Genomic DNA, 27,023 nt, shown 5'->3' with positions numbered 1-27,023 from the left:
CCCCTGGTTCTAGTTTTATTGAAAAAAAGGCTCTTTGTGCTCTACTCCCAGGCATGCTTGGCTGTCTAACGTGCCGGAATTGACAGGCAGCTCTGTCCCTTTGTGCGGGATCTGTTCCTCTTGGCTTTCGCTCTGCAGGTAGGCGCAGCACAACCACTCTCATCAATGATCCTGCATCAAAAGCATGTTACTGTTGTTTTGATACGTACGGCTGTGGCAAAATTCAGCCTCGTCTGTCATTTCAATTAGGCGGAGACCCAGATGAGGGAGCCCTGCATCTCAGGAAAGCAGGGCTGTAGGCTCTCGGGAAGAGGCAGGATTTCTTGGAGCCATAAGGGTGTTTTCCCTGCTCGCAAGCCTTTCACCAAACCCTTCTTCAGCAGCAGGATCCACAAGTACATTGTCAGTGTTTGGCTCTTGGGGAAATGCTCTTTGTCTGTTCCTATTCTTCTTTAAGCAAGCGTGCATGTTCATTTACACCCTTGGTCACTGTTTAGCTGTCTCTTTGTTACAGGTGTCTGTGGTTGGGAAGCTGTCAGGGTGTTTATGATTTGTTCCTGCATGTAGGAACTTCATGGCCTCCAACAGCTTCTCCAGCCCTAGGTTGGGAATTAAGCCCCATCGGGCTCCACCAGCAGCTTCTCCACACAAAATATCACGCGGGTGCCTTGTCAGAGGTAACTTGAAAAAATTCCCTGTGCTTTGTGAAAGGCAAAGATGGGTTGAACACAGGCACATGAATGTGCTCTAATCTACTGTCTTCCTTGCTGCTGCGGCATTGTGCTTCCCGCAGCCTTGCTTCGCTTTGTATTCTCTGTGTTTAAGTACTGCTCTTTATGAGGAATTTCGGAGAATTTATTCCTCACTAGTGAATTGTAATCTCCCTTACACAATCCACTCTGTAGGTTCCTAGATAAAGCATCACTCTCTAAAATACTTTAGTCGGGATAAATCATGACCCCAAACTTCTCTGTCACTCTAATATTCTAAATCAGTCCATTTCTCTGTAGGCAATCTGAATCAGCATCACTTACCTGGATGGCTTCTAGACCTCTCCAGACCACTTGGTGTAACAGGTGCTTCCTAGGCTGCGTAGTATATGCTTGGCTCAAATAAAGGGGTTATCTGGGTGAGTTAGCGTATCTGAGGAACAGTTTCGGGTTAGCTGAATAAAAAATAAATTCTTGAAAGAGCAGTACCTAGCTCTTGCACAGTGCTTTCATCAGTAGATCCCGAAGCACACAGGAAACGCTGCTTACGATTGTTAGTCCCAGCTCAGAGATCAGGAGGCAGGGAGAAGGTTTTGAGATCTGTCCTCCCTGACTCAGCAGCCCAACGGCACAGCTACAAACGCAGATGGCTTCTGATCTCCAGCCTGATATTTCATTAAAGTAGGTGGGAGCCAAAGAAGAATATGTGAATTTTGAAGAGGGTCTTAGGTTTCAGTAGTAATAAAACAAAGGGAAAATACTTAAAACTACTACGGAAACATGGGAGTAGGAACAGACATCTGTTTTGAGGATATTGCTTTTAGTGGGAAGAAGGATTATTTTGAATGAACTTTGTCTAATAAAAATTATGAGTGGAAAGAAATTCTGAGTTTTACTTGGGGAAATAATAATAAAAAAGCTTACAGAGGATGGTAACAGCATTTCCTCTTCCACACAAGAGGGAAAATGTTCCTTTTCTTTCAGGAGATGTGAGATTTCAGAGGAAGGAAGACGTAGAGTTTGAGGAGAGTGAGCGAGCACACATTTCTAGAAGCAATTCGGAGATGAGGGATGTTTTAGAAGAGGGATTTAACAAGTGGGGGGTTATGGGAAGCAAAATAGTGAAAATAATAACCTTGAACTATATCAACATCTGAAGTACCCTGCTGAAAATGTGGATGCTAGAACTTCGGTTAGTGTTTTGACTGGCTGGTAACACAAGTACTTAGTGTTAGGGAAGTTCCATCTTGCGAGTGATTCAGCCAAATTAATATTGATTTTGAATAAAGAGCTAGTAGTAAAGGCTTTGGGGTCACACCAGACACAGCTCTTATTTCTAGCTTTAAAAAAAATTCAAGCTAAAAACAGTGTTAATAGATCTCCATAGAGCTCAATTTTCACCAGTCATTTTCAGCAAATGCATTTGTATTCAGGGCGTTCGGTATTTCGTGGCTTTGTATATTTAGTCCGTGTGGCTGATTCCGATTTCACAAGTGTAAATCAGAATCTGTTTCAATGATTTAAATTGATTTACACTTCAGCATTTTAAATGGAGTGTTACTGGTATAAATCAGAATCTGATTTCACTTTTGTGCTCATGTCTTATAAAATCCACCTCAAATTTATCTATTGTATGTTTGTACGTTTTATTTAGCATTGCGCACATGTCCCTTCGGAGAGGTGGAGGTTTCTAATTTTGCTAACAAGGTACACCTTTGCCATTTAGTAGGACATGAATGTCTGAAATGTCCTGTTGGGAAAGGCGTGTGGTAGGTACCAATGTGTCTTCTGGAAGCTGGGTTCTTGGAGTTCCTTGAGAGATTTTTTTGGGGGGCTGATATGCAGAACTTAAAGCACACCAAATTGAGCATTTCTTTTCATAAATTTAGCATTTCTTCTCATAAATTTTCCCATACACTCTATACAGTTGTAGTGCTGATATGAAAGCCTGTGTTTATGGCAAATCAGAGTTTGTCTCCTTGATTTCCTCTGAGTTCTGAATTGCTGGGCTGTTTGTCCTCGTTATGTCCTTAAAGCACAAGGTACTTGGGGGACCTAGGACGATGCTCCCAGCCATAGAAGCAAGTCTTTCACCAGAGATTCTGGTTTGTCTCAAAATTTAAGTTAAACTGACACATGAGATTTTCTCCCGCTGCATTTTGCCGTCCCTAAACTATCAATAATTTAGGATGCGTGTACTGCAAAGTACCTTATTTGTGTGGCTCCAGCTGTCTGCTCGCGTCTCCGCGCTGATGTCTGTCTCGTGTGCATGTGTAACTTGGCCTGATGCGTGCCCGCTGTGTTTAGCCGTGTTGTCATGTTCCTCGCCGCGTCGGTGACAGACGCACGCTGCGGTTTGGGTCGGTCGTGTCTCTGCAGGGTGGTGTGCTCCGACTGCCTGGGTAGCCCTTCCGGCACTCTGCTCTCTCCTTCCCCTCACTCTCCTTAGTTAACCCAGGAGTCATTTGTGTGTGTGTAAGCGTGCACAAAAACAGCCCAGTAGAGAGACAGTTCTATTCCGCTTTCCTATCCGTATCGATTATTTTGGGTCTAAATACGGCTTTTCAGAACAAGTTGTGTGGCATCACTATGGCTGTTGTGGAAGTAGAAGCTATTGAAAAGGCTTTTGAAAGCAGGAGGTGTGGAGTACGTACCCATTCTCAGGCTGATACTTGAAGTATGCAGCGTTGCTCCTTTCAGAACCAACTACCTGAAAGATGCTACTTAAAAATACTTCTCCTCTGCTCAGCGCAGCTACATGAGGTGTCTGTGCACCTTGCCTCGCTGTGTGCCAGCGGGCTCTGCTCCTGACTCGGGGCTCACCGGGACGGGAGCAGAGGCTCCGCAGAGTTGGCCGCCCCCGTGCCGGAGGCTCCCGCTGGAGCTGCTGTGAGGATCGTGCTGGTTTCCTGAGGACTCTCTCAAACGCATTTTGCCGGAGGCCAGCTGTATTTTGACTTCTCCAGATTTAAATTGGTAATCTGGAAAAGCTTTATATCCATTCATATCCACCTTCCAACAGTGTTGTGGGGTGAGAAAGTCAGGGCCCCGGACGGACTGCCACGTAACCTTGATGTCCCAACAAGTGGGCAGCTGAGGCCGGGGGGGGGCATTCCTTCACCAACCTTTGGCTGTACGCAGCCCACCAAAAGCCCTGCGAGGAGAGAGGCTGAGGCTGCTTGGAGATCGTTCTGACAAGGACCAGACCTTAGTGCTGTCCGAGCTTTAATTTTCCCAGGGAGAGGCTCAGACAGTCTGGCAGCAACAGTGTGGGACTAGGGTTGGATCTGAATGACCAAGTCACTGAACTCTTGTTTCTGCTTGTGTAATATGGGCATAGCATCACTGACACCTTGAGCAGAGTTCAGGATCCTTGGATGGAAAGATCCAAAGAATCACAACCTGTTTGTTACGTATGGACTAAAATCCAAATTCCCGGTTTGCTCATGTCCTCAGCCAAGTTAGCAGCCCAAATCCTTCTGTCTCAGACAAAATACCCTGACATTTAAAAAATCTTGGATGAGGATTTCTCTGCAGCTTGGAGAACTGGGTCTTCCTTTACTTATTTTTCCTTTTCTAAGGAGAATAGGAAGCATATTTGAATTTACGTGATTGTCTTATTTTTGCTTCTTGACTTAAAAATAGCCCATTTTAAAATTAAACTTGTTAAATCTTACGCCAGACATCCAAATTGCGGTTAAGAAACAAGGTGAATGTGTCTGGCATTTTCCAGCACGCACACACACGGCCGTGTACAACCTCAAATGAGAGCTGTCAGTCCTGAACGGCGGCGGGGAGACATCGGCAAGCGTCGGGAAGCGTGTCTGAGTCCAGCAGCCTGTGGCGGGTCCCCGGAGGTCAGACCACGGCTCCTTTTGTGTGCTTGTATTCCCCCCCCCCCTCCTTTTTTTCCCCCCACCTTCTCTCTCCATGTGTGTTTTGTCTCCTCCTCCCGCGCTCGTGTCTGCCTTTGCATCTCCGCTCCTCTCCCTCCCCTCCTTGGGGTTGATCGCCAAGGGACCTCCAAGGGTCCGGGCGGCGTGGGGTTGTCCTTGTTCCTCCGGCGCGTGCCGAGCCAAGGGTACCCCTTCGTGCGGGCAGAGATGCTGCTCCTCCCGGGGACGTGATCGCATAGCAACACAGCAGCGGGGCGCTGGAGGAGGAGAGGCGGCGGGCGCAGCGCTCAGCCTCAGCATGCATCCCTGTCACCGGCACCTCTCTGCTGATTCACAGCCCCTGCTCCCGACGCACGGCTGCTGCCCGCGTTTCAGACCTGGCGGACTCGGAAGGTAGGCCAAGGCGCGATTTGCTTCCCGCTCGGACCCTGGCCGTGCTGGAAAGGGGGAAATATCCAGATGGCTAACCTCGGAAATACACCCCAGTGCGTGCGTGCGTGTGTGTGTCCCTTCACAGCGGTGCTGTCCGCGTGTGTGCGGGCGAGGAAACTTGCCGAGAAGAAAAGAAGGGTGTCGGGGGGACATGGGCAGAGAGAAGGGCAGCCAAGGGTGATTGCACAGGGGAGAGACCAGGGAACGGTAAGTGATGCGGATGCCCAAGGCAAACAATAGCAGCAAGCATCCCTTCCACGAGCTCTGATTCTTTTCACGTTGAAGGCTCCTTCACCCTGGCAGTGTTTTCGGCTGGGCTGAGGGACTGCTCGGAGCAGGGTGCGTGCTGGCCTCCCAGCGTTCTCCCGCAAGGCTTTGGCTGCAGGGCAAGGCAGAGTGGGGAATATCTCTGAGCAGCAGGCTGCGATCAGGCTCTCGTCCCAGCTCTGTCCTTTTTGTTCACTGCCGTGCCCGGTGCAGCCTTGTTCCTTTTATGTCTCAACCTTCCCTCTCCCAGCTTCCCCCCCAATCCCTTCCACCTCCTCCTCCTCCCTCCAGGCCCTGTGTTGCCACTCCTGACCTCCCCGGTGCTGTGGGCAGAGCCACCCGGGGCTGGCAGGACACCGCTGGCTCCCTGGGGCCGGGCACTGTGCATCCCTGTCCCCACTGGGCAGGGTGACCACAAGCCAGTGCTCAGCTCGACAGGCTGTTGCTGGTCCCCAGCAGGGTCTCTCGAGCCTCCCCTTCTGCACGGCACCACCGGCGTGTGGTGAAATCACCGGCACTGCCCTCGCAGGGGCTCTGTGCTGGGGTTGCCCGAGTGCTGCCACATGGGGGTGAAGCCACTGCCCCCGTGCTGGCCGTGGGACATAGGGATGGCTTGGATGGATTTCGGGTTTTATCACTCAAAAAAGATCTAGCCAGATCTCCATGCATCTGTGTTTTATCTGTGCCCCGATACGAGGTCCTTTGTACTCCCTTAGCTGTCTGCTACTTGCTCATCTCTCTGGAGCCAGGAGAGTTGTTGTGTGATTATTCTTTTTGGTGGTCTTTATTGCCTGACCAGAGTCCCCTGCAGCAACACACCACACAAACTCCCAGCTGCAAGGTTTGGTTGCAGCAGGGGGGGTTTCCCTTTTTTTTTTTGCCAGATGTGCATGTACATATCTGATTTTGAGTCCATCTCACGTTGCCACCTGCCAGTTCCCCACTCTGAAAGGTGACAAGTAGGTAATGGCACTCCAAAAAGGGAGAAAAAAAATGACGATTCTTGGTGAAAATTAAGATGAGGCTAGAACCTTTCTAATTAACACCTGAGACAGACATTTCACGCTCACTGTGATTGTCCAGGGCTGTACCTGTAAGTGGGGTTGCTCAGGGTGGAGTGACTCTTTTCAAAACTAAACAAAGTGGGATAGTGAAGGGGTTAAATGGACGGGTTCAAACAAAAGGTCTGGCTTCTTGAGACATATGGTGAATTTGTGACTATAATACTATCTTGAGCAGTACATTCAAGGCCTCTGCTTTAGGCTGGATGCCTGTGATAAACGTATGAAAGTGGAATTACAAATCTCATGAAATAAGACATCCTGAGCAGGACGAGTTCACTCTTCCCAAAACCTCATGTTCACAGGTGTATAAAGATCAAGCGGAGCTCTTCAGCGTTGAGCCAAAATAGCTCCGTCTCGCTGTTCCCCCTAGCCTAAAAATGAGGTAGCTCCGATCCATCCCGGGGAAGGGACGGGAAGGAAACAGGATTCCGCGTGGCACCCGGTGCACGCGTTGTCTCAGACGGCCGGAGAACCCGGTGCCGTGGGAGTTCACAAGGACCAGCCCGTGGGGCGGAGGCAGAGTATTCAGATGTTTTTCTAACACTGGGAATGAGAAACAAAGCGTAAAGGAAGCCGAGAGCCAGCACAGCCCTGCCTGGGTTTTTGGTGGTGTGCTCTCCCCACTCGTGTTCCTCATGTATACAGTATGGAAACGGGGGATGCGTTTTTCACACTGCAGCAAGGCTCGTTCCTCCGCTAACAGCAGGGAAGGAAAAGCTCAGGTTGTCAGAGACAGACAAAGAGAAAGCTCGGGGTTTTCAGTGGGTTTAAATAGCCAGGCTTCGAGGCTACAGAGCATGACCAAGTCTCTGAGGAATTAGGTTAGGCTTTTAAGGTTGTTGCAACCTTCTTTTGGCCATTAAGCGAGTTTTACCCCCTGCTGGCCCTGTTGTGGGTGGGGACGATGCCGGCTTCTTCCCCCGCTCCTTTTGTCTGTCAGGTCTGTCAGACAGCGACTTCTGTGTCCAGCACAGCGGGGCTGCGTGCCTACAGCTGGCTTTCAAGGTGCAGGGGTAGCTACATGTAGTGCTGCCTAATTGGAGGAGGAGGAGAAGAGATGGGAAGAATTCCTCAGCAAAGCGAGTTTTGGAGAGAGCAGCTCAAAACCCAGCTGCGAGTCGGGAAGGGCATGTGAAAGAAATTCAGATTTCAGTCTTCCTAAATTGCCAAGAATTGTTTTTAGGCTGTCAGAGGAACAGCCAGTTCTGCGTGGCCGTGCCGTGAGCATCCACCCACGCTCACCTTGTTGGCTGGGGACGTGGGGGTCCTGATTCCCAGGTCAAAGAATGTAACTGGGGACATTTTTCAGCTCGAGCCTTTGTGTGTGCATGTGTATTCTTCTGCTTGGGAGGATGGAGAGTGAGCGAGCCAGCAGAAGAGACCCTGCTTCTTTATTAGGACCTGTGACACCCGCTTATCACTTGAATTTTAAGACAGTTTTGGTTGTGAGTACAAAATCTTAGTGGTCATTTCAGTACGCAGCTTGTGAGATGGGAGGGCGCCCACTTCACCTACGCCTGCTGAATTGGGTCTCTTCTGTGCCACGTGCTCACCACCAGATAGACCAGAGATTTCGTTCTACTTCTTAAGAAGAGCAGCTTAATTGCGGGACCCTTGGCTGTAATTAACGAGGGGACCTGGTGGTGAGGTGGGACTGCCCCGTGAGGTCCCGCTGCAGAGGCAGAGGGTCCGTGCGGTGTCCTGCCAGCGGTGCCAGGCCGAGCTGCAGCTTTGGTGTCTGGGTTTTGAGCCCTGGGACTGAGAACGCTTTCAGTGTCTGCCTGTATGGGAGGCTGCTGCTGGCCCTTTCCTTGCGTGCCGGAACAACTGGGAACCAGGGGGCTGCGGGGAGGTTTTCAAGGAGCATGTTCAGGTATCTGCTCCCGGTGTGTACACAGATGGAGACGAAGGACCCCTGCTCCGGGAGGGAGACGTGTTATCCTTAATCTCAGCCCCAGTGGGATGAGGACTTCTCTTCCTTCTCTCTCACCAAAGCTTGACCTAGTGGGGTCTTGGGAAGTCAGTCTGCTGGCCCTAGATCTCAGGCTTACGCTATCTACTCACAGATGCAGAAAACAATTTTTGCTGGAACAGGATGTGCTGTTGCACCACCGAGGGAGCCCTGCTGTCTGCCAGCCTGGGAATGCTCCCTTTGTTAGCGTGTAGACGGGAGCTGAACTTTGAAATATCCGCAAGCCTCCCACCTTTCCCCTTAAAGGACACTGAGCATGCTGAGCTAAAATGTTATTACTTCTCTTGTACAGTAAGTTAAACAACAACAAAGTCATTAACATTTCCAGCAGCAGGGAGTGTGTTTGTATTTCCATTCCCCTCGTGGGATAAAGGCTGAGCTGCCTTGCCTCAAAATGTTGCCATATTTTTTCCTGATAGGCCAGGGTATGAAGTGGAAAGTTTCAGCCCGGAAAGAATGTCTTGGAGGAAATTAGCAATTCAAAGCGTGAGCCTTGTGATGGAGAGACCTCCTGCCCCGTTTGCCGCATTTGTTGTCCTTTTGTGCAGGAGGGAGCTGCAAATGCAACATCTGCACGGAATTCCAGCTTCCAGGGCAGTCTCCTGTCCTCCTGTCCTGCAGAGATAAGGGACAGCTGCAGCATGACCCTGATGTTTGGGGGAGTTTGGGTCTGGGTTTCTAAACAACGGCAGAGCAAAGTTATGCTCCTGGGTGTTGGTACCCACAGGTGTGGGGGTTTACTGACGCCTGGGATGGAGAGGAGCTGCTGCAGGACCCAAGGCACGAGCTGTGGAGCCTCTGCAGCCGCACAGCTCCGCTGCAGCTTGGGGCTGAGGCCGGGCAAAGGCTGCCACAGCTGCCTCCCCGGGAGAGCAGTGCGCCAGGGCTGGTTTTGTAGCAGGTACAGCTCATCCAGGGAGAGGAAAAAGGCAGCCGTTCTGTTTTGAACAGACCCTAACGCAGCTGCGTTCAGCTGTTGAAGTGTAGCGTCGAGATTTGTTTTGTTTTTTTTTTTTATTTTTCGTCTAGAGGAACATCGCCGTCTCAAGCTAGGCTAAAGCAGTGTAGCTTCGTTACTGAAGCGTTTGGTGGCTGTAACACAGCGGAGTGAAACGCATACCAAAAGCAGAGGCAAGTGCCGGGTGTTCTCACGTGGGAGGATGCAAAAAAGCCTCGTGTAAGGAGGCTGCACCTGATCCCCCCTCAGGGTCCATCGCCTTTGTGCCCGGAGGGGGTACCTCCAGCCAAGACCAGATCCTTCGGTGTGGGACACATGGGCACAGTTTCACCCCTTGCTCCCCCAGCAGGAGGGTGCAGTGCCCTGGTGTCCCATCAGGCGGCTTCTCATGAGCTCTTCATGCGCAGTTTCCACCTGCTCCTGCTTGCAGGGGCCTTGATATTTCCCTTCTTGCACAGAAACGTTCCCAGGGGTCATCCTGGCATTAGTTCTGGTTGGACTGCCTGACCACATGGCTCCTGAGTCGTCCGGAGGGCCAGGAGGAGCATTTTTCGTGTTTCAACACCTTTTCAAAGAGGTGCTTGCAATGGGCTGTGGGAACTGCAGCTCTGGAGCTGTGGGGCCGGTTCTTGCGGCAGACAGGTATGGACGCTGATAAATGGCTGTTGTAGGGTGAGCATCACGTCCTGGAGCCTCCCTCACGCTGGTAGGAAGGCCGGGAGCTGGCCACAGCCCCTGGGAGCGCAGTGCTGAGGCGGCGCTTTCGCAGTGCCCCAGGGCTGATGTGGGACGGGGCAGCTCCGGGCTCCTTACCATCCCCTTGTGCTCCCACACAGACAGTGGCATCAGCCGTCCTGCACGGACTGCAGCTCAGTTCTTGCATCCCAGTCCTGCTCCGGCTCCTGGGAGAGGCTTCTGCCTCTCACCCTGTGGAAGCAGTGCTTTTAATGACACCCCTCCCCGTGCTGTGCCCTCTGCCTCCCCTTTGAATGCCTGCATCTGTTTAACACGCGTTTTTAGCCAGGCTGGCTCGGCTGCCAACGTTTCTGGGACTGATCGTGTCGCTTGGCTGTAGCACGCCCGAGGTGAATGCTGGTGGGGGAGAGGTGAGGGGGGTCACAGCCCCGGAGCTTGGGAAGCACCAGCAGCAAGCAATGGACGTTTAGCCCAGAAGCATCCGTAAAACACCTGCTGCACGTGCCGCAGCGCCCCGACGGTGCCTGGCGGCACCACTACGCTACAAGTGCGAGACCTGGAGTTACTGCGTGCCACAGCAAAGGAGCAGAGCAGGAGCATTTCTCCTTCTCCTGTAATAGCTGGGGGTTTGGTGAAGTGATCATATGTTGGTTTGCTCGCAGTCGAGCCTCACCGTCTGGTCGTCTCTCCCCTTGAATGTCTGCCTTTGTGCTGGCTGCCGTACAGCTGAGCTATTTCCAGATCATCTCGGGCTCTCCGCATCTGGGCTTTGCTGCCTTGGACGGGCTTCTTTTCCCTTGCACCATGGCTCCGTGTCCTGAAGGACCTTGTCTTTGCTGAAGGAGGTCAGGCCCGGCACCCAGGGGGTGCCAAAAGGGCTTTTCTTCTTTCCATAACGCCGGCAGAGCATGTGAGAGCCACCAGTCCTACCCACGGGCACCTGTAGGACAAGGCTTCCCTTCCCCTTCTCCGGAACTGCACCAAACCTGTGTGCGGAGACTTCTCCCTGAGCAGAACGCAGAAAGAAGCACTAAGAGCACAAGCACTGAGATAATAGGGTATATTATCTCCTGTCAAAGGCAGAAATCATCCGCTGCACCCTTGGTGTTGCATAAGGGGGGGTCTCTGTGGACGCTGGAATTTGTAACTGCTGCCGTGCCGTGATAACCCTGCCAGCTCCGGGGAAAGGAGCAGGATGAGGGTGCTGCGGTGCGTGGTCTGCGATGCTCATCCGTGCAGGTGGCAGGAAGGAGGGAGGGCAGGCCCCTGGATCATCAGCATATTGGAGAGCTCAGCACAGGCTGTTCTGCCGGAGACGGAGAGCATTACGGCAGTAGAAATTGCTCAGGGATTAAAAAAATCCTAACAGGGTAAGCTGTTCTCTTAGCGCGTGTCATGGAGGAGGGAAGGCAGTGGAAGCTCGGGAGAGGGAGCGAGGGGTGTGGAAGCAGGGTGGTGGGAAGCAGGAGCCAGGGACAGGGGCTCTCCCCCTGCACCCATCCCTGCTTGGCCAGGCGGCTGTTTCCTTCTGAAAGCAGGAAAATAACCACCGGGCTGGGCAGGAGGGGCAGAGCCCTGCCCCGGCGACACTCCAGCATCGCCCTTTGCTGGTCTGTGCCCCGAGTGCTGAGCCTGCGTGGGCAAAGCCCTGTGCAGCACTCACAGCTTTTGTGCGTTGTGTCTCCATCCCGCTGTGCGTGTTTGTGCTCGGCTCCTCTGCTGGCTCCGGCCACACGTAGGGCTCTGGGATCGTGCTTCTGTGGTGGGAAATTGCTCGTTTCTGGTAAATCATTGCCATGCACCTTTCCCTCTGGGCTTTATTTTCTCATGGCTTTGTGTAAATTGGAGTCGGTGCTGGCAATGGGAAAAATCACTGTTTTGGCTCAGACTCCAAACAGTAAATAAAGAAACCGGCAAGATGACCAGAGGTTTTACTGAGACCTGTAGAACAGATGAAGGGGACACTGCTCACTGGTTTTCTGGGTCTTATGGTTTTCTGAATAAAAACGTGACTTTTATAATTTGTAACGAGTAAGAACACATAAAAAGGTAGCTGGCTATATGAGACGCATGTGTGAGGGACTGAGGTGCTAGAAAATTTTGTTTCTGAACATAAGAGGAAAAAAGATGTTTGTAAAATATATTTTTTATGTCCAAACAGAAGTGGTTGTGACCATGTCCGGAGTGCAGTGAGAGCCTCTCTGCCCTCTGCTTTTAAACGCAATGCATCCCCTGCCCTGCAGCAAACCCAGCCCTTTTCTAAGACGCAGCTGTGGGACTCATGCACACGGGACATTGCTACAGCAAATTGTATAACTAGATGCAAAAAGGAGTTGGACGCTTGAATGAAAAGAGACTGCAGCATCAGTGCAAAGACAAGTGCACGTAGCCTCCGGGTTCCGCCGGGGGTGCGCGCTGAGGACGGGGAGGTGCTGACCCCAGACCTCTCACGCTGCCTTTCAGGTGCTTGCGCCCGAGGCCGTCTCCATCCCCATGAGCATCGGCTCTGATGCAGCCCCTGGTGATGCAGGAATGGCCTTACGTCCTCCCACCATGTCCTGAGTGGCACGGCGCGGCCCCGGCGCGGCACGGCGGCGCTGCCCACCCGCTGCCTCAGGTAAGCAGGGTCTGGCAGCCCTCCTGCGCGGCGGCTGCGCGGGGCTGGGGAGCGCGCCGGGACCTCGGCTCCTGCCGGGGGGGGGAAAGCTCTTAGCTCCAGCCCCCCCGTCGCCTCGCGCTTAATGAGGACGTTAGCTCTCCTCGAGCGTTTTGGCTGCAAAGTGTTTCGCGAAGTAGAGCACGGGAGACAACCCGCAGAGCTGGGTTTCAAGCTGCCTTCAGAATAAAGAACACGAGGCTGCCGTCAACAGCTCTTACTTATCTGGCTGGGTTTGCTTTTTCCTGGAAATGTGGAGGAATGTCAGCCTTTGCTGAAAGGTATGGTTCTAGTCTTTCTGGTTGCGGAGGAGAGCTCAGAACGAAGGCCTTGGTGAAAGCCAAGGCTGAGATGCTGCAAGGCAGAGGAGCCTGTCCTCCTCCTGGGCTGGTTTTCTCGAGGAACGGAGGGTGCTCACACTACTGGTCTGCCCCCTCTTCCCCGAGCGTTTCTGCACAGGCTGCTCACCTACACTGGGCAGAGAGGGGAAGGCTCTGGAAGTCCTGGCTATGTGGCGGGACAGGGCAGAGGAGAGAAGGTCCCACCTGGAGGGTGGGAACACACTTGTCTGGGGTCGTATCCACTCGAGGATTCCCCCGTCCCTGCCTGAGCCTGGCTTTCTGCCCCACGGGCACCGGTGTGTTCAGGACACATTAACAGCCAGGCTGCAGGGGTCTCTGCGCCTCCTTCGTGCAGGTGTAGGTGCTGCCATGGAGGAAACAACCTTCTTCTCATGTCCTCGTTTGTCCTGCTGCCAGCCCCACCTTGGCTGAGCCCATCTGCACCCCTTTGGGACACGGAGGGGACGGGGTGGTGGGAGGGGAGGCTGGCACTGCCAGCCCCGGGGACACCAGCGGTCAGATGCGCAGGGAGGGAGAGGCAGGGAGACAGGGAGCTTTTCATTCCCTCCCGTAGGTGGAGGAGAGCATGGGAACAATGCTGGCCGGCAGCACTGTGGGGGACACGGGGAGCCAGCCCGGAGCCTGCTGGCAAAAACAAACTCTTTGCACCCAGTCCGGATGGGCAGGAGAAGCCGTGCTGGCACCAAGTGCCGGGCTGGGGCGAGGAGGGCACCTTTGGCTCCTTGGGGTCACATCTCAAGGGCAGGTTTACCTTCAGGGTAGCCAAAGCTTGCTGGGACCTGTCCCTGGGTGAAGCCCATCCCTGACAGCCCAACCTGCGGGGCACCAGAGGGCGAGGGGCTCCGCAGCAGCGGCACCCCCGGGGTTAAGGCAGGTTGGAGGCCGCAGGAATGCTGCCGGACAAAGCTGGGATTGAGGCCGGGAGGAGGCACGGCCGCCCCCCTCCAGATTCCTGGGGGGTCAGTGGCGGGGGCAGCCCCGAGCCCTGCTCACAGCAGCGCTTGCTGCCTGCCGGCCGGTGCTGCGCAGCGGGCAGGAGGCGATGCCCGCTCCGCCGGCCGCTCCGAGCAGCCCTGCTGCACCAAGACCAGGCAGACCGGAGCCCGCGTGAGTGTCCTGGGCCTGAAAATAAACCTGTTGAGGGCAGATGGGGTTGGATCCAGGCTGCCACCGCTGCAGCCCTGGGGAAGGGATGGGCAGGGGATGCTCGGGGGGAAGGCGCAGCTCTTGTTCCCTGCTCGCTTGCAGGGGGGCAGGTGTTCAACGCCTGGCCCGTGCTTGGCCACCGTCCCTGGCTCGTCTGCAGGTGATAGTCTGCGGGTTGTGGGCTTTTAGCATCGTCTTAAACTGGGCTGGGAAGGCTGTTTTGTGCTGAGCCGTGCTGCAGCCCGATCCTCTCCTTGGCACCCCCGGGCACGGAGCGGAGGGCCGGGCGCTCCTGGGCAGTGCGGTGGGACTAACCTACTTCGGTGGCATGAGGAGGTGCGCACGTAGACCGTGGGGTTTTATTTATTTTCTCCTAAGTGCGAGCAGCAGTTTTAGCTTGAGTGATTCATTATTCATGGCCCCGAGATTCCTGTGAACTCTGTGGGCGATGGTTTTCTCTGTTTTCCTGATGCTCCTGGAGCGGCAGGGTGTGTGGGGGGCAGAGAACAGCCTGGCGTTAGATGTTTTTAGATGAAGAAGACTTAGCAGCACTCGGTGAGCATTTGACTCCTCCCTGAGAACCAGCACGGGGTGAGCATTGTTTCACTTGCACGGCCAAATTCTGGGTCTGAGTTGCTCCTGCCTGCGGCTCCTCTGCGCTGCACCAGGGCCCCGCTGCCCTGCGCCTGTCCTGGGGTGCTCGGGCAGCCCGTGGGCAGGCAGCGAGCCGCGTCTGCTCCTTCCCTTCCCCGGCAAAGGGTGCCTGTTGCATGTACTGTTTAGAAAGTGCTAATGCAGTTAATTACGGTTGATTAATCACCTGGGGATAATTACCCCAAATGAGCTCTAATATCGAACCAGCATTAGAGTGAAACACTGCCTGTTCCTCAGCGAAGCGCATCTCACTTGGCATCACAATGTGTTTGTGTTTTGTGCACCAGGCCACTCTTCTGGAGGGGAAATCCCCTCTCGCTCACCAGGTCCTGTGTGAGATGCTCTCAGTCCCGCCAGCGTGTTGGTGTGGCCAGCTAGCACAATGCCTTTGCTGCCACTGCAAGAGGGAACAAGTGTGATGCAGTGCAAGAGGCTTAGGACAGGATTCTCCACCCACCGAGGGTTTATTGCTCAGTGATTAGCACCCGTTTTTCCAGGCAGGGTCCCCTGGGGGTGTCGGGCTCAGCTGCTGGCGGTGCAGGGCTGAGCTGGAGGTGCTCACACTGCACAGGGACCGGCTCAGGTTTGGCTGCCGTCTGCCCCCCAGCCCGTCAGAGCATCCTTCGTGCCACTGCTGGTTCTGGGGAGGTGCGGAGGAGAAGCAGCATCTGCGGGGATCAGCTCAGATCTGCGGTGCAGGCAGAGAATAGCCTGGTGCTTCTGCAGGGGAGCAGGCGGCAGTCACAGAGCTGCGGGTGGCGTAGAGGAGGCTGGCAGGTCCCCTCGGTCACTAGGAACAGTGGAGCCTGCTGCGCCCACCTCCCTGGAGCAGCCAGCAGCCCCCTGCAGAGCGGTGCAGCCCCTCGAGAGCTGAAAAGTCAGGGATGGTGATGGCAGAGGGGGTGGGTGCCCCCTGGCACAGCGATGGTAGAGGGGACGTTGCACCCAGGCGGGTGCCTGAGCGCTGGCAGCTGGGCGCAGCGTTTCAGCTCCGTCTGTTTCTGCCCAGGTTAAAGGCTCCCAGGATGGCGCAGGACCTTCGTGTGTAAGCCCCCGGGCTCCCAGCAGTGTTGCTGGGCCCCAGAACCCTCTGGAGATGAATCTTTGTTGGAACGAGATCAAAAAGAAATCCCACAGCCTTCGGTAAGAGTCCCTGCCTGGAGCAAGCTCCTGGCCTGCCAGCCTCGTGGGCCGTGCATGCTTGTTGGAGGTTGCTGAGCTCGTCCCTGCGTTACCCACAGCGACCCTGGCTTTGTTTCTTCTCTTGTGCAAGGACTTCTGAGTCTTCTCCCTACACTGCATCCTCTCTATGTCCCCCTCCCATCCTCATCCCAGCTCACTCTGCTGCTTTCTCCAGCCTCCCTGCTGCCACCTCCATGTCTTGCCTCTTTTCCCCCCACCTCTGTGCTTGCCCCTCTGCTGGGAGCCCTCTCCAGCTGAGCAGAGGAATGGGCTCTCCGGACCTTCTGAGGTTGCAGCTGCAGCGGTGGCAGCATGACGGAGAGCTTAACTGGGGCATGTTAATTGCCTCTTGCCTCAACGCTGGCTCCTGGAAGCCACCCAGCCACGCAGACATGGAGCCAAGCCCCCCGTGCTACCCAGAGCACAGCCCAGACCGACCTGGGTGCACGCAGAGCGGCTCCATCCCTGCTGATGGCTGCGAGGTTTGGGGTGTTTGTGGAGCTCCGTCTGCCCAGCACCTCCCCGCCTGGTGCCACAGCATCTCGGCTGGCTGCGGGTTCCCCTGGCCCTACCCCCTGAGCACCCCCGTGCTGTCCCCGCTCTCGTGCCAGGGCTCGGCTGGAGGCCTTCTCCGACCACAGCGGGAAGCTGCAGGTGCCCCTGCAGGAGATCATCGACTGGCTGGGGCAGAAGGATGAGGAGCTGTCGGCGCAGCTGCCCCTGCGCGGGGACGTCCTGCTGGTGCAGCAGGAGAAGGAGACGCACGCGGTACGCTCCCCTGCGCCTTGCTTACGGTTGCCGTCCCTCGTCCTCACCGGCACCAGCCGCTTCCCGGAGCAGAAATCCCTGACCCGGCAGGCAGCACCACAGAGGCTGCAGCTGGAGGGCAGGAGAGGGCACCCCAACCCCAACCCCAACCAGCTGTCCCTGGTGGCCACACTGCTTCGGGGCACCCTGCTGCTCCCCTCCTCGCTCCCCCAGCAGCCAGACCCACTGCTGAGCTCGCACAGCGGTGGCGTGGCCGTGCCCTCTGCATCTCCACGCCATGCCAGGGGGAGCACCACGGACAAGGTGGTTCCTCTTGTGCAGCCCTGGCCCAGCACGCCCCGTCCCCGTCTCGCTGTCCGGCCATCCCCACCCAGCAGAGCTGCAGCCCTGCTCTCTCCATGCGGGTGGCCATCCTGTCCCTGCACTGCAGAAATGTTTCTCTGTTAACTTCTCTCTGCGTTTCCAGTGAGGGTTGGGTACTTTTCCTTCTGGCAGTGTTTCCTTGATGTCACCGTGGGTGGTTCGTTTGGGCACTGGATGAGTAAATCACGGCAGCCCTCGGCAAAAGGGCAGCAGGACGTAGTTCTCCAGCCCAGCTTGTCGTCTCCTCTCTGTGCTCTGCTCTCCTCTCCAGGCTTTCATGGAAGAAGTGAAGTCCCGGGGGCCATATATTTACTCTGTCCTGGAGTCAGCACAGGCTTTCCTTTCCCAGCATCCGTTTGAGGAACTGGAAGAGCCAACTTCAGAAAGCAAAGGTCGGTTGAGTTCCCCCTTCCTTGTCCTCCCGTGGTTCCTCCTGGGCTGGACTGGGGAGGATGGAGCAGAGGTGGCTGGTGGGGCACATCTGTGCTGGGCCTCTTGCCATAATGCGCCGGGTTGTGCCCAGTCCTTGGGCAGAAGACGGGACCAGCGCAGAGCTGTGCTTCTGTCCCAGGCTCTCATTTTTTGCTCTTTGCGTTGCCTTCGCAGATGTCTCTCCCCGGCACCGCATCCAGAACATCAGCCGCTTTGTCTGGAAGCAGGCGAACGTGGCCAGCGAGCTGTGGGAGAAGCTCACGGCCCGCTGCGTGGACCAGCACCGGCACATCGAGCGGACGCTGGAGCAGCTGCTGGAGATCAAAGGGGCCATGGAGGAGCTCAGCACGACGCTGGACCAGGCTGAAAGCGTGCGTGAGACCTGGGAGCCCATCGGGGACCTCTTCATCGACTCCTTGCCAGAGCACATCCAGTCGACCAAGGTACTTGTGGCTCCGCGGTTCCAGCCGGGGCAGCTCGGTGTGCAGGAGGGACGGGCAGCAGGGCACGGCCCACGGGAGCCCGTAGCAGAGGGATCACACCTGGGCACCGACATCCTTCTTGCTTCTTCTCCTTCTTCCCCTGCCCTGTGCCTGCTCCCCTGGGCACGGGGCTGCAGCTCTTCAAGGACGAGCTCTCTCCCATGAAGGACGGGGTGAAAGTGGTCAATGACCTGGCACACCAGCTCGCCATCTCGGATGTCCACCTGTCCATGGAGAACTCCCGCACTCTGGAGCACATCAACACGCGCTGGAAGCAGCTGCAGGTGGGGAAGGGTCGGGGCCCTGCAAACACCCCGCAGGGAGGGGGATGCCGGGGAAATGCTGAACCTCAGGGACGATTTATTAAGGCTTGGCCAGGCAGGGATGGCACAGCTGGTGTTCCCGAAGGAGAGCATCAGCTACGTGTGGGGAAGGTGGCTGGTAAATCTGTAGAGCAGGAAAAAGCGATGAGAGGAACAAAGGAAGCTGTCTGAGGAGAAATGGGGTCTACTGGGGGTGGTGGTGGTGGTCAATACCAGCTGTGGTTGGGCTGATGTCTGAAAATACGGATACAGGCGAGCTGGAGACGTGGCCTGTGCTGCCTCAGCCCATGGGAGGAGGTGAGGGCTGAGCTGTCTGGGCAATGCAAATCCCAGGCAGGCAAGGGAGGAGGCAGACCTGGGTGGCTGGGGCACCTCCGAGTCCATCCACAGGCCTTCCTGATGGGGGCTGTGATCCAAAATGCTCGACGGAAATGCTGTCATTGCGCTCTGCTGTCCCGTTCTGCAGGCCTCCATAAACGAACGCCTGAAGCAGCTCCAAGATGCCCACCGGGACTTCGGGCCGGGCTCCCAGCACTTCCTCTCCTGTACGTGACAGGTCCCCCTGGCCGCGCTGCCTGCGGGGCGCCTTCCCTCCCAAAAGCTGGGGAAGTGCCCGTGATGGTGCATGAGGCATAGGGACCAGGGCAGGAGGCATCTGCCAAAGCTGGCCTTGTGCTGCCCCACTGTATGGGACTTCTGTGCCTCCCCTGAGGGTGCAGAGCCGTGGCGCTTGCAGCAGCACCCGGGTGACCCTGGGGCAGTGCCGGCCTCGGGGACTGGGTGGGTAAGACAAGAGACGGCAGGGAAAGGCAGTCCCCCAGGTGCGGGGTTTGTTGGCCCTGGTGTCTCTGCAGCCCTGGTCCTGCCGTCTGAGGGGAGCGGCAGCATTTCCAGCTGCTGGAGCTGATAAGCTGCCCGTGGCGAGGGAAAACTGCTGAGGGACACCAAGGGCTTCTGTCCTCCGGATAGCGAACACGGGGTGCTACAGGTCTGGGAGGAGCGCCTGGTGTCGGCCTGACCTCTGCTCCTCTCCTTGCAGCCTCGGTCCAGGTGCCCTGGGAGCGAGCCATCTCCCCCAACAAAGTGCCCTACTACATCAAGTGAGTGTGCTGCCCTGCGCAGACGGGGCTCGGGCCTGCCAGGGTGCCTGATGGTGGGCACACAGGCTGGAAAGGATTCCCAGCCTGACTCGAGGTTTCCTTCCCTCCTCCTCCCAGCCACCAGGCCCAGACAACGTGCTGGGACCACCCCAAGATGACGGAGCTGTACCAGACGCTGGGTGAGGAGGCTGCCACAGAACCTCATTTTGCTGCTTGGGGTGCAGCGCGAGGTGCCCAGAGCCCCAGAAGGGGCATGAGGCCTCTGTACTTTCCCCCCAAAGGCAATGGGGTCCAAACCCCAGCTGGGTCCTGGGTGCAGCCAGGCTTGTGCTGGCGGTGCTGGTGTCTGGGGGCAGCAGCTGCCCTGCAGATAAGGATGTTCAGCTGCGGTTTTCTTCTTCTCGTTCTGTGTTATTGCAGCGGATTTGAACAACATCAAGTTCTCGGCGTATCGGACGGCTATGAAGCTGCGGCGGGTGCAGAAAGCCCTGCGATGTGAGTGTGGGAAGCATGTCCCTCCCGCTGGGTCTCCCTGGGTAGAGGCATTAAGTGAACACAGCCTTTCATCAGCACATCAGAGGCAGGAGCCCACCAGGGAAGCGCTAGGAAGATGAGCCCGTGGCTGGAAAGCAGCAAATTCACTGGCGAGATGTCTGCCTTTGGGTCAGGGTGGAACTGCTCGAGGGCAGGTGTGAGTCAAAGCGATCTGAGACCAAAGGGACCAGGCGCAGAGTTACAAACCTCGGGAGCAGACGGGAGGTCACCCAGCAGCAACGGGGGAGGCTGGAGGAGCTGTGAGAGTGAGCCGGAGCAGAAACCAGGCAGGCTGGCAAGGGCAGGAGGGGATCCACTGCTTACAGAGGAGGAAGGGGACCGGCAAACCCAAATTCGGGGCAGCGAGTGCTAGGGAGGGATGCTGTGGAGCTGTATGCAGGCATGTGCTTTCCTCTCAGTGGACATGGTGACCCTGGCCACGGCCCTGGAAATCTTCAACGAGCACGACCTGCAGCCCAGCGACCGGGCGATGGACGTGGTGGAGGTGATCCACTGCCTGACCGCCCTCTACGAGAGGCTGGAGGAGGAGCGGGGCATCCTGGTGAACGTGCCGCTCTGCGTCGACATGAGCCTCAACTGGCTGCTCAACGTCTTCGACAGGTACCGGCCCCGGGCTGCCGTGCTCGGGAGGAGGCCTCGGTGCCCCGGCCGCTCGGGATGGGGTGGCTGGCGCGGGCTTGCCTTGCTGAACCCCCACCAAAAAAACAACCCTGTGCCGTATCTCGCCTTGCAGCGGCCGCAGCGGGAAGATGAGGGCCCTCTCCTTCAAGACGGGCATTGCATGTCTGTGCGGGACGGAGGTCAAGGAGAAGTTCCAGTGTGAGTCCCCCGGGGCCCCGCATGGAGCGACCTGGGGAAGGCGGGAGTGCTTTTGTTTCCCAGCTTCGCCCTCCTTTGCCCAGCAGGATCAGAGAAGCAGCTTTCGTGTGGTGACTAATCTGCTTGCATTGCCACCCCTGCCTCCCTCCCCAAGCCTACGCCGCCTGAATTAGAAGGCATTTTTGCACAGTGACTGGTGCTGCGGGGGTCCTGCTTGCATGGCGCTGCGAGGAGCGGTGCGGCGAAGGCAAAGGGGCAGCAGCTGCTCAGTGCTTCTCGAGGAAAGCCCTGGGGGTGTGTGGCTGGGCAGTCGGGGTCAGACAAATTAAAGGAAGCCCCTTTTGCTGTGTTTTAAGCCACAGGATGCTGGGGGCGGGGGTGCTGATCACCCAGGGATAAAATAAGAGTGCTGTAACCATAACCTCTGGCTCGGGAAGGCTCTAAACTGCTGATTTTGGGAGCTGGAAGGATGCTGGTGATGGTTATTTAACCACAGCTCAGTGCTTTCCCCCTGGTTTAAGCTGCCCCCCCGTGCTGCCGGCTGTGCCCAGGCACCAGCCGTGTGTCTGACGGGGCCGTCTCCCTGTCCGTCCCGCCGCAGACCTCTTCAGCCAAGTGGCGAACGCCGGGGGCCTGTGCGACCAGCGGCACCTGGGTGTCCTGCTCCACGAGGCCATCCAGGTCCCGCGCCAGCTGGGGGAGGTGGCGGCCTTCGGGGGCAGCAATGTGGAGCCCAGCATCCGCAGCTGCTTCCGATTCGTGAGTACCGCGGTGGCCCGGGCTGGCCCCTCCATGGGGACGTGCTGGTGGTGAGAAACAAGCGTCCCGAGGCAGCTGGGTCCTGCTCTGAGCCTCTCCTCCTGTCCCTCCCCGTCCCAGAGCCATGGCAAGTCTGCCATCGAGGCGTCCCAGTTCCTGGAGTGGGCCAACCTGGAGCCGCAGTCCATGGTGTGGCTGGCCGTGCTGCACCGCGTCACCATGGCCGAGCAGGTGAAGCACCAGACCAAGTGCTCCGTCTGCCGGCAGTGCCCCATCAAGGGCTTCAGGTAGGGGACGCGGGGACTTCAGCCACCAGCACGGTGGGGTCGGTGCGGTGCGAGAGCCACACGAACCTCTCCGTCCCCTGCTGAGCTCCTTGCACACCAAGATGCAGCAGCTCTGCTGACTGTGGCTTCTCCCTCTGGCCTCCCGCTCTCTGCAGGTATCGGAGCCTGAAGCAGTTCAACGTGGATATCTGCCAGACCTGCTTCCTCACTGGCCGAGCCAGCAAGGGCAACAAGCTGCACTACCCCATCATGGAGTACTACACCCCGGTACGGGGCCGGGCAGCGCTTGGCTAGCAAGGGCAGCGGCCTCGCGATGCTGGGGCTGCTGCAGCCCCAGGGTGGTGGCTACCTTGCATGTATTTGTTCCCCTCTGTGTGCTGGGGGCTGTCGGTGTCCCCGCTGCTCTGGGGCTCGTGGTCAGCAGGATGTGGCATCCACCATGTGCCCAGCCTGGCTCATGCTGGTGGAGCAGCCGTGTGCCCCCCACTTGTCTCTGCTGACGGTGGGCTTGTGCGCAGCCTGAAGGGATCGTCACAGGTCACAGGACGCCAGCCTGCGATCCCCCACTCTGCCAACCAGCACCTGGGCAACGGTTCTCTCTCTGCAGACCACCTCCAGCGAGAACATGCGGGACTTTGCCACCACGCTGAAGAACAAGTTTCGCTCCAAGCAGTACTTCAGCAAGCACCCGCAGAGAGGATACCTGCCCGTCCAGTCCGTGCTGGAGGCTGACTTCTCCGAGACGTGAGTGCCCCGGGCTGTGCCCACCGACCCTGCCCGAGGTGTGGGCTCCTCGGCTGGAAGCAGCATCTCTGGGGATGCTGCTTGGAGGCAGCGGCATGGAGGGTGTTGCCCGGGATGGAGGGCAGCTTGCTCGGGGCTGACACGACACCGAGTCTTTGGAGCAGCAGGTTTCAGCCTCCCTGCCAGCCCGGGGTGGGCAGGGCAGCCCCTCCAAGCCCAAGTTTTGGGTGAGGACTGCAAACCTTGCTGACCAGTGTGCGTCTCTTGCAGCCCAGCCTCCTCCCCGATGCTGCCGCACGCTGACACCCACTCCCGGATCGAGCACTTTGCCAGCAGGTAGCGGCACCGGGCACCGCTGGTGGCCGTGGGGCAGAGGGGTTTGGGGACAGGTGCTTCCCAGCACACTGCACGGCAGCCAGAGCCTGCCATAGGGTCTTGCAGAGGTCTTGCAGGGCTGCTGCATTTAGGGTGCGCTGAGCAGACGTTCAAGGTGTCTCTGAACGTGTCTCAAGCCAGTTCTATTTCCTCCAGGCTTGCGGAGATGGAAAACCAGAACTGTTCCTTCTTCAGCGACAGCCTGTCCCCCGACGATAGCCTGTGAGTTCTGCCTCCTTCCCCTGCTTCTGTGCAGCCAGGTTCCTGTGGCTCCATCCCCACCCACCCAGAGCATCCCTGCTTTCCCTCCCAGCCCTTGGAGCCTGAGGCTCCTGGGCACCCCCAGCTCCCCGGGCTGCTGGAGCCACCTCTGAGCTCCACCACCTGGAGCAGCCGTGGGGAACTCCCGTACAAAACCACCTCGCTCCAGCCCCAAGGGCCCAGCAATCCCCACCCTGATGTTCCTCACTGCTGTGTTTCCTCCACCTGCTGCAACAGGGATGAGGACCAGTACCTGCTGCGCCACTCCAGCCCCATCACGGACCGAGAGCCCGCGGGCAGCCAGCAGGTCCCAGGAAGCCTGCCCATGGATGACAAGGGGGAGCTGGAGCGCATCCTGGCCCACCTGGAGGATGAAAACAGGTTGGGGCATGGGCGGCTCTCCAAGTGGGGGCTCGAGTCTGGGGGAAGGGGCTGGAGAAACCTGGCTTAGACCAGGGGCAGAGCTCAGGGTGGAGCCTGCTTTGGAGGCTGAGCCCTAAAGCCCACAGAGGAGCACTGGGCTCGGTGCTCCCCAGGGAAGGGAGAAGGCTCTGTTCCCCAGAATGCTGATTTCCCTATCCCCAGAACATGTTCCCCAAGAACCCCTCTTGAACTGGCTCCGGTGAGCCCAGGGCACGGCTGACTGTCTCCTCCCTGAGCTCCTGTCGAATGGTGAAGGTGCAGCCCGGAGCAGAGCTCAGCACAGCACAGGGTTTTTCTCTGCCTGCCCCTATTCTCAGCCTGTTAGGAAGCAGTTGTGTGCCTTTTGTCCGCCACCCAAATGAGGAGGAGCTGCAGGCAGGCCTCCCCGCAGCGCAGGGACGGTCAGAAGCTGCTCCTCGAGCTTCTCCTGCGGCAAAGCCTCCGGCAGAGCTTTGTCTCCGAGTCAGCCATCGGGCCGGTCTCCAGAAAGGAGATGGTGGTGCTGACCTGGGCTGTCCTGCAGGATCCTCCAGGGAGAGCTGAGGCGTTTGAAATGGCAGCACGACGAGGCCGTGGAGTCCCCGACCTTGGCTACGGGCTCCCCCGAGCTGGTGCAAGACCCCCGCAACGACGAGCTCCTGGCGGAAGCACGAATCCTCCGGCAGCACAAGAGCCGCCTGGAGACGCGCATGCAGATCCTGGAGGACCACAACAAGCAGCTGGAGTCCCAGCTGCACCGGCTCAGAGAGCTGCTGCTGCAGGTACGGAGCAAATAACGGGGGCCATCCGTGCGGCGGCGGCAGAAAGCGGTGGCCAGAAGGAGCAGGACAAGGACAGAGAACCGTGACAAGCCCCCTTCTCTCTCCAGCCTCCGGCAGAGTCAGATGGCAACGGTTCAGCGGCATCTTCCCTGGCTTCATCCCCGCACCAGTCCGAAGGCAGCCAGGCAAAGGAGAAGGAGCACAACACCCCCGACACCGAAACTGCAGGTGAGGGTTGGATTGGGGCTGAGCTCCAGGAGGGCAGCTCTGGGAGGCCGCCTGCCCCATAGGGACCCCGGCTGGCGGGGTGCACGCGCCGCTCACCCCAGCCCCCTGCCCGCCGCAGATGAGGTGGAGGCCAAGACGCAAGAGGTCAGCGTGTGCCTGGAGGACATCATGGAGAAGCTGCGGAGCGCCTTCCCCAGCTCTCGAGGTACTCGAGCGAAATCCCCCTCTCTGGCCTCCTACTGCTCCCTCAGATGAGGTTTCCCGGCGGAGCCCTGCCCCGATCCCACCCTCCCCACGACGGCTGATCCCCCCCCAGCGCCCACGGCCAAGAGCGCGGCGGTTGCAGTGCTGCAGGCACTGGCGAGGATGAGGAGGAGCTCTCCTACCTGCAAGGACAGGCGGCCAGAGCTGCGCAGAGGACAGAGCAGCTGGGTCCTGGAAGAGCTCCCTGCTGCGCAGACAGACCCGATGGCAGCAGGGCTGCAGCCACCACCTTGAGCCACCTCCGCCCGTGGCGGAGGCCCCGCTTACCCGGCAGAGCAGCAGCGGCGGTGTGAGCTCTCCTGGCTGCTTGTGGATGGCTCTTTGCGCAGGGACGGTGACCAGGGATGCTCTGTGACCGCGTGCTCAGCGCCATCCCTTGCCCACGTGTGCACCCAGGGAGATGTCCCCTGGTGCTAGCACTAACCCAGGGTGCTGCCCCCTGCCCACCCAGCCCCTCGCCCGCTTTCTGCCATCCCCGAGCAGTCCCCTTCTAACCAGCTGGCCCCAGGCGCTGTTCTGCTGACCTCTCCATCTCTCTTCCAGGTATGACCTCCCTTATCTAACACCTCCCGTAAGCCAGAGGCTTTTCCTAACCAGCTGCCTGGCTGCTTCCCCTCCTCCTCCTCTCCCCGCCGTGCTCCCCGTGCTGCGGCAGGCTCCCTCGCTCAGGCAGGACGCTTGCCAGCTCCAGGAGATCTCAGGGGAACATTGGCCATGTGGGAGCGGGGCTGTGGGCTCCCCCGGGGGCCGGCTGGGTTGCTCGGCCGCAGCATCCAGGCTTGGACTCGTTGGACTGCACGGAAAGGCTCAGAAGAAAGAGCTGACGTGGTGGAAGCTGCACGTGTCCCCTGGCGCTCGCGGGGCGCAGAGCTCAGCATCCTGCTCCTCTACAGTTCTGCCCAGGGTCCTCCAGGTCGGTGGGCACTGAAATGCTCCTGCAGACACCAAACAGCCCCCTGGGGTTTAAAGGAACTCCTCCTAACAGCACCCAGCTGCCCGCCTTACGCATCGGACGCTGCTGCCCAGCGCTGCGGCCAGCGGGGCACGCGCTGCCGGGGGGAGAGGCTGCCAGGTTCGTGGGGTAGGGGCGAGTCCACACCAGAGCTTCAGCCCAGCTAGTAGCCTTATCTTGAGAGGATCTTTATAACAGAGCCTTATCGTTTAATTTGCATATATTTCTATATATTATATATATATTCTGTACTTAAATACTCTCACGGACTCACGCCATTAAACCCTAACACGAAGTGTAGTTGCACTTCCCGCCCAGCTCCCTCTCCTGCAGGATCCTTCCCCCATCCCCGCGCTGCCCTGGAGCAGGGCTGCTGCTGGTGGCGGTGGCTCCCGGTCCCTCAGGCTCCCTCGGGCTGGCTGTCTCAGGCTGCGTTACGTCGAGAAAGCTGCGGAGTCAGGTGCTGTGGGTGCCCCGGGGCACGAGAAGGGCTGGCGTGGCCCCGCTGCTGCTCCGGGGCGGCGGAGGGAGGAGATGCCCGTGCCGCTGGGCACGGCAGGGTGCGGGGAAGGCTGCGTGTCGGTGTGTCGCTGCCCCGCAGCCAAGCTGCAGGGACAGGGCTGTTGGCTGTGCGGGATGCGCTGGTGAGCTCTTCGGGGAGGCTGGGGCTGAGGCAGCGCGCTGGGACCAGGGATATGTTGCCACCAGGGCAGCGGTGCCCATATCACGGAGCGCCAAGGGTGCTGGGTGCCAGCACCCTGTGCTGGTGTGTGGGTTGCCGTCCTTGCCATCCTGGTGGCAGCGGGCTGAGCTGGAGGCGGCGGTGGTGGCATTAGGGAGGGGACGCTGTCATGAGTGGGTAAAGCACTGCAGGAGCACAGCGGCTGCGTGAGATCAGGGGTCCCCCAGGTAGAAAAAGGCAGGATTAGGCCAAATTGGTGCAGAGCCTCGCTGTGGGGAGTGGCAGTGGCTGATCTGTGTGCCCAGGGAGCCCGGGCAGGCTGGGGCTGGGAGGCGGCCGGGAGGGGAGCGGGCTGGCTGATGCTCTGGTAACCATGTACCGCGGTGCTGCTGCCCTGGCTGCTTCTCTCCACCTCTGCTCTGGAAAGAGAATAAATTTGTATTTATACTG

General features: G+C 57.8%; 1 protein-coding gene and 1 long non-coding RNA gene across 10 annotated transcripts; one reads left to right on the top strand and one right to left on the bottom strand.

The window, feature by feature from the left end:
• The first annotated feature begins 2,889 nt into the window (after positions 1-2,889).
• Positions 2,890-27,023, top strand: DRP2 (dystrophin related protein 2). Of its 9 annotated transcripts, none has more exons than XM_083797844.1 (24): positions 2,890-4,567; positions 12,459-12,612; positions 15,823-15,956; positions 16,607-16,763; positions 17,398-17,518; positions 17,733-18,001; positions 18,178-18,324; positions 18,830-18,908; positions 19,403-19,463; positions 19,581-19,642; positions 19,884-19,958; positions 20,417-20,618; positions 20,752-20,837; positions 21,439-21,596; positions 21,717-21,883; positions 22,039-22,150; positions 22,491-22,627; positions 22,898-22,963; positions 23,159-23,224; positions 23,501-23,644; positions 24,210-24,447; positions 24,555-24,675; positions 24,794-24,880; positions 24,992-27,023. In XM_083797844.1, exons 2-24 carry the CDS (start codon positions 12,505-12,507, stop codon positions 25,171-25,173), a joined length of 2,979 nt encoding a protein of 992 aa, XP_083653970.1. In that variant the 5' UTR covers positions 2,890-4,567; positions 12,459-12,504; the 3' UTR covers positions 25,174-27,023. The 9 variants fall into 9 exon arrangements, with proteins under 9 accessions (XP_083653970.1, XP_083653974.1, XP_083653969.1 ...); XM_083797848.1 differs by lacking the exon at positions 2,890-4,567 and adding an exon at positions 4,653-4,999 and having other exon boundaries at positions 25,483-27,023; XM_083797843.1 differs by lacking the exon at positions 2,890-4,567 and adding an exon at positions 4,653-4,999.
• LOC310881110 lies at positions 9,337-12,450 on the bottom strand. Its single transcript, XR_014572126.1, has 2 exons — positions 11,659-12,450; positions 9,337-11,301 (listed from the first exon to the last, which is right to left on the bottom strand). It is a non-coding gene; the product is annotated as an uncharacterized lncRNA (long non-coding RNA).

Source organism: Anser anser, assembly GCF_964211835.1.
Source record: "Anser anser genome assembly, chromosome: 13".
In the NCBI taxonomy this organism is placed as follows: Eukaryota; Metazoa; Chordata; class Aves; order Anseriformes; family Anatidae; genus Anser; species Anser anser.
This window is presented reverse-complemented; position numbering and strand designations above follow the sequence as displayed.

Coding starts and splice junctions, on each gene's coding strand:
- DRP2 (XM_083797844.1), top strand. CDS start 12,505: ATGCAGCCCCTGGTGATGCAGGAATGGCCTTACGTCCTCCCACCATGT. Junction 20,838..21,438: donor GGTCAAGGAGAAGTTCCAGT/GTGAGTCCCCCG, acceptor GTCCCGCCGCAG/ACCTCTTCAGCCAAGTGGCG. Junction 23,645..24,209: donor CACCTGGAGGATGAAAACAG/GTTGGGGCATGG, acceptor GCTGTCCTGCAG/GATCCTCCAGGGAGAGCTGA.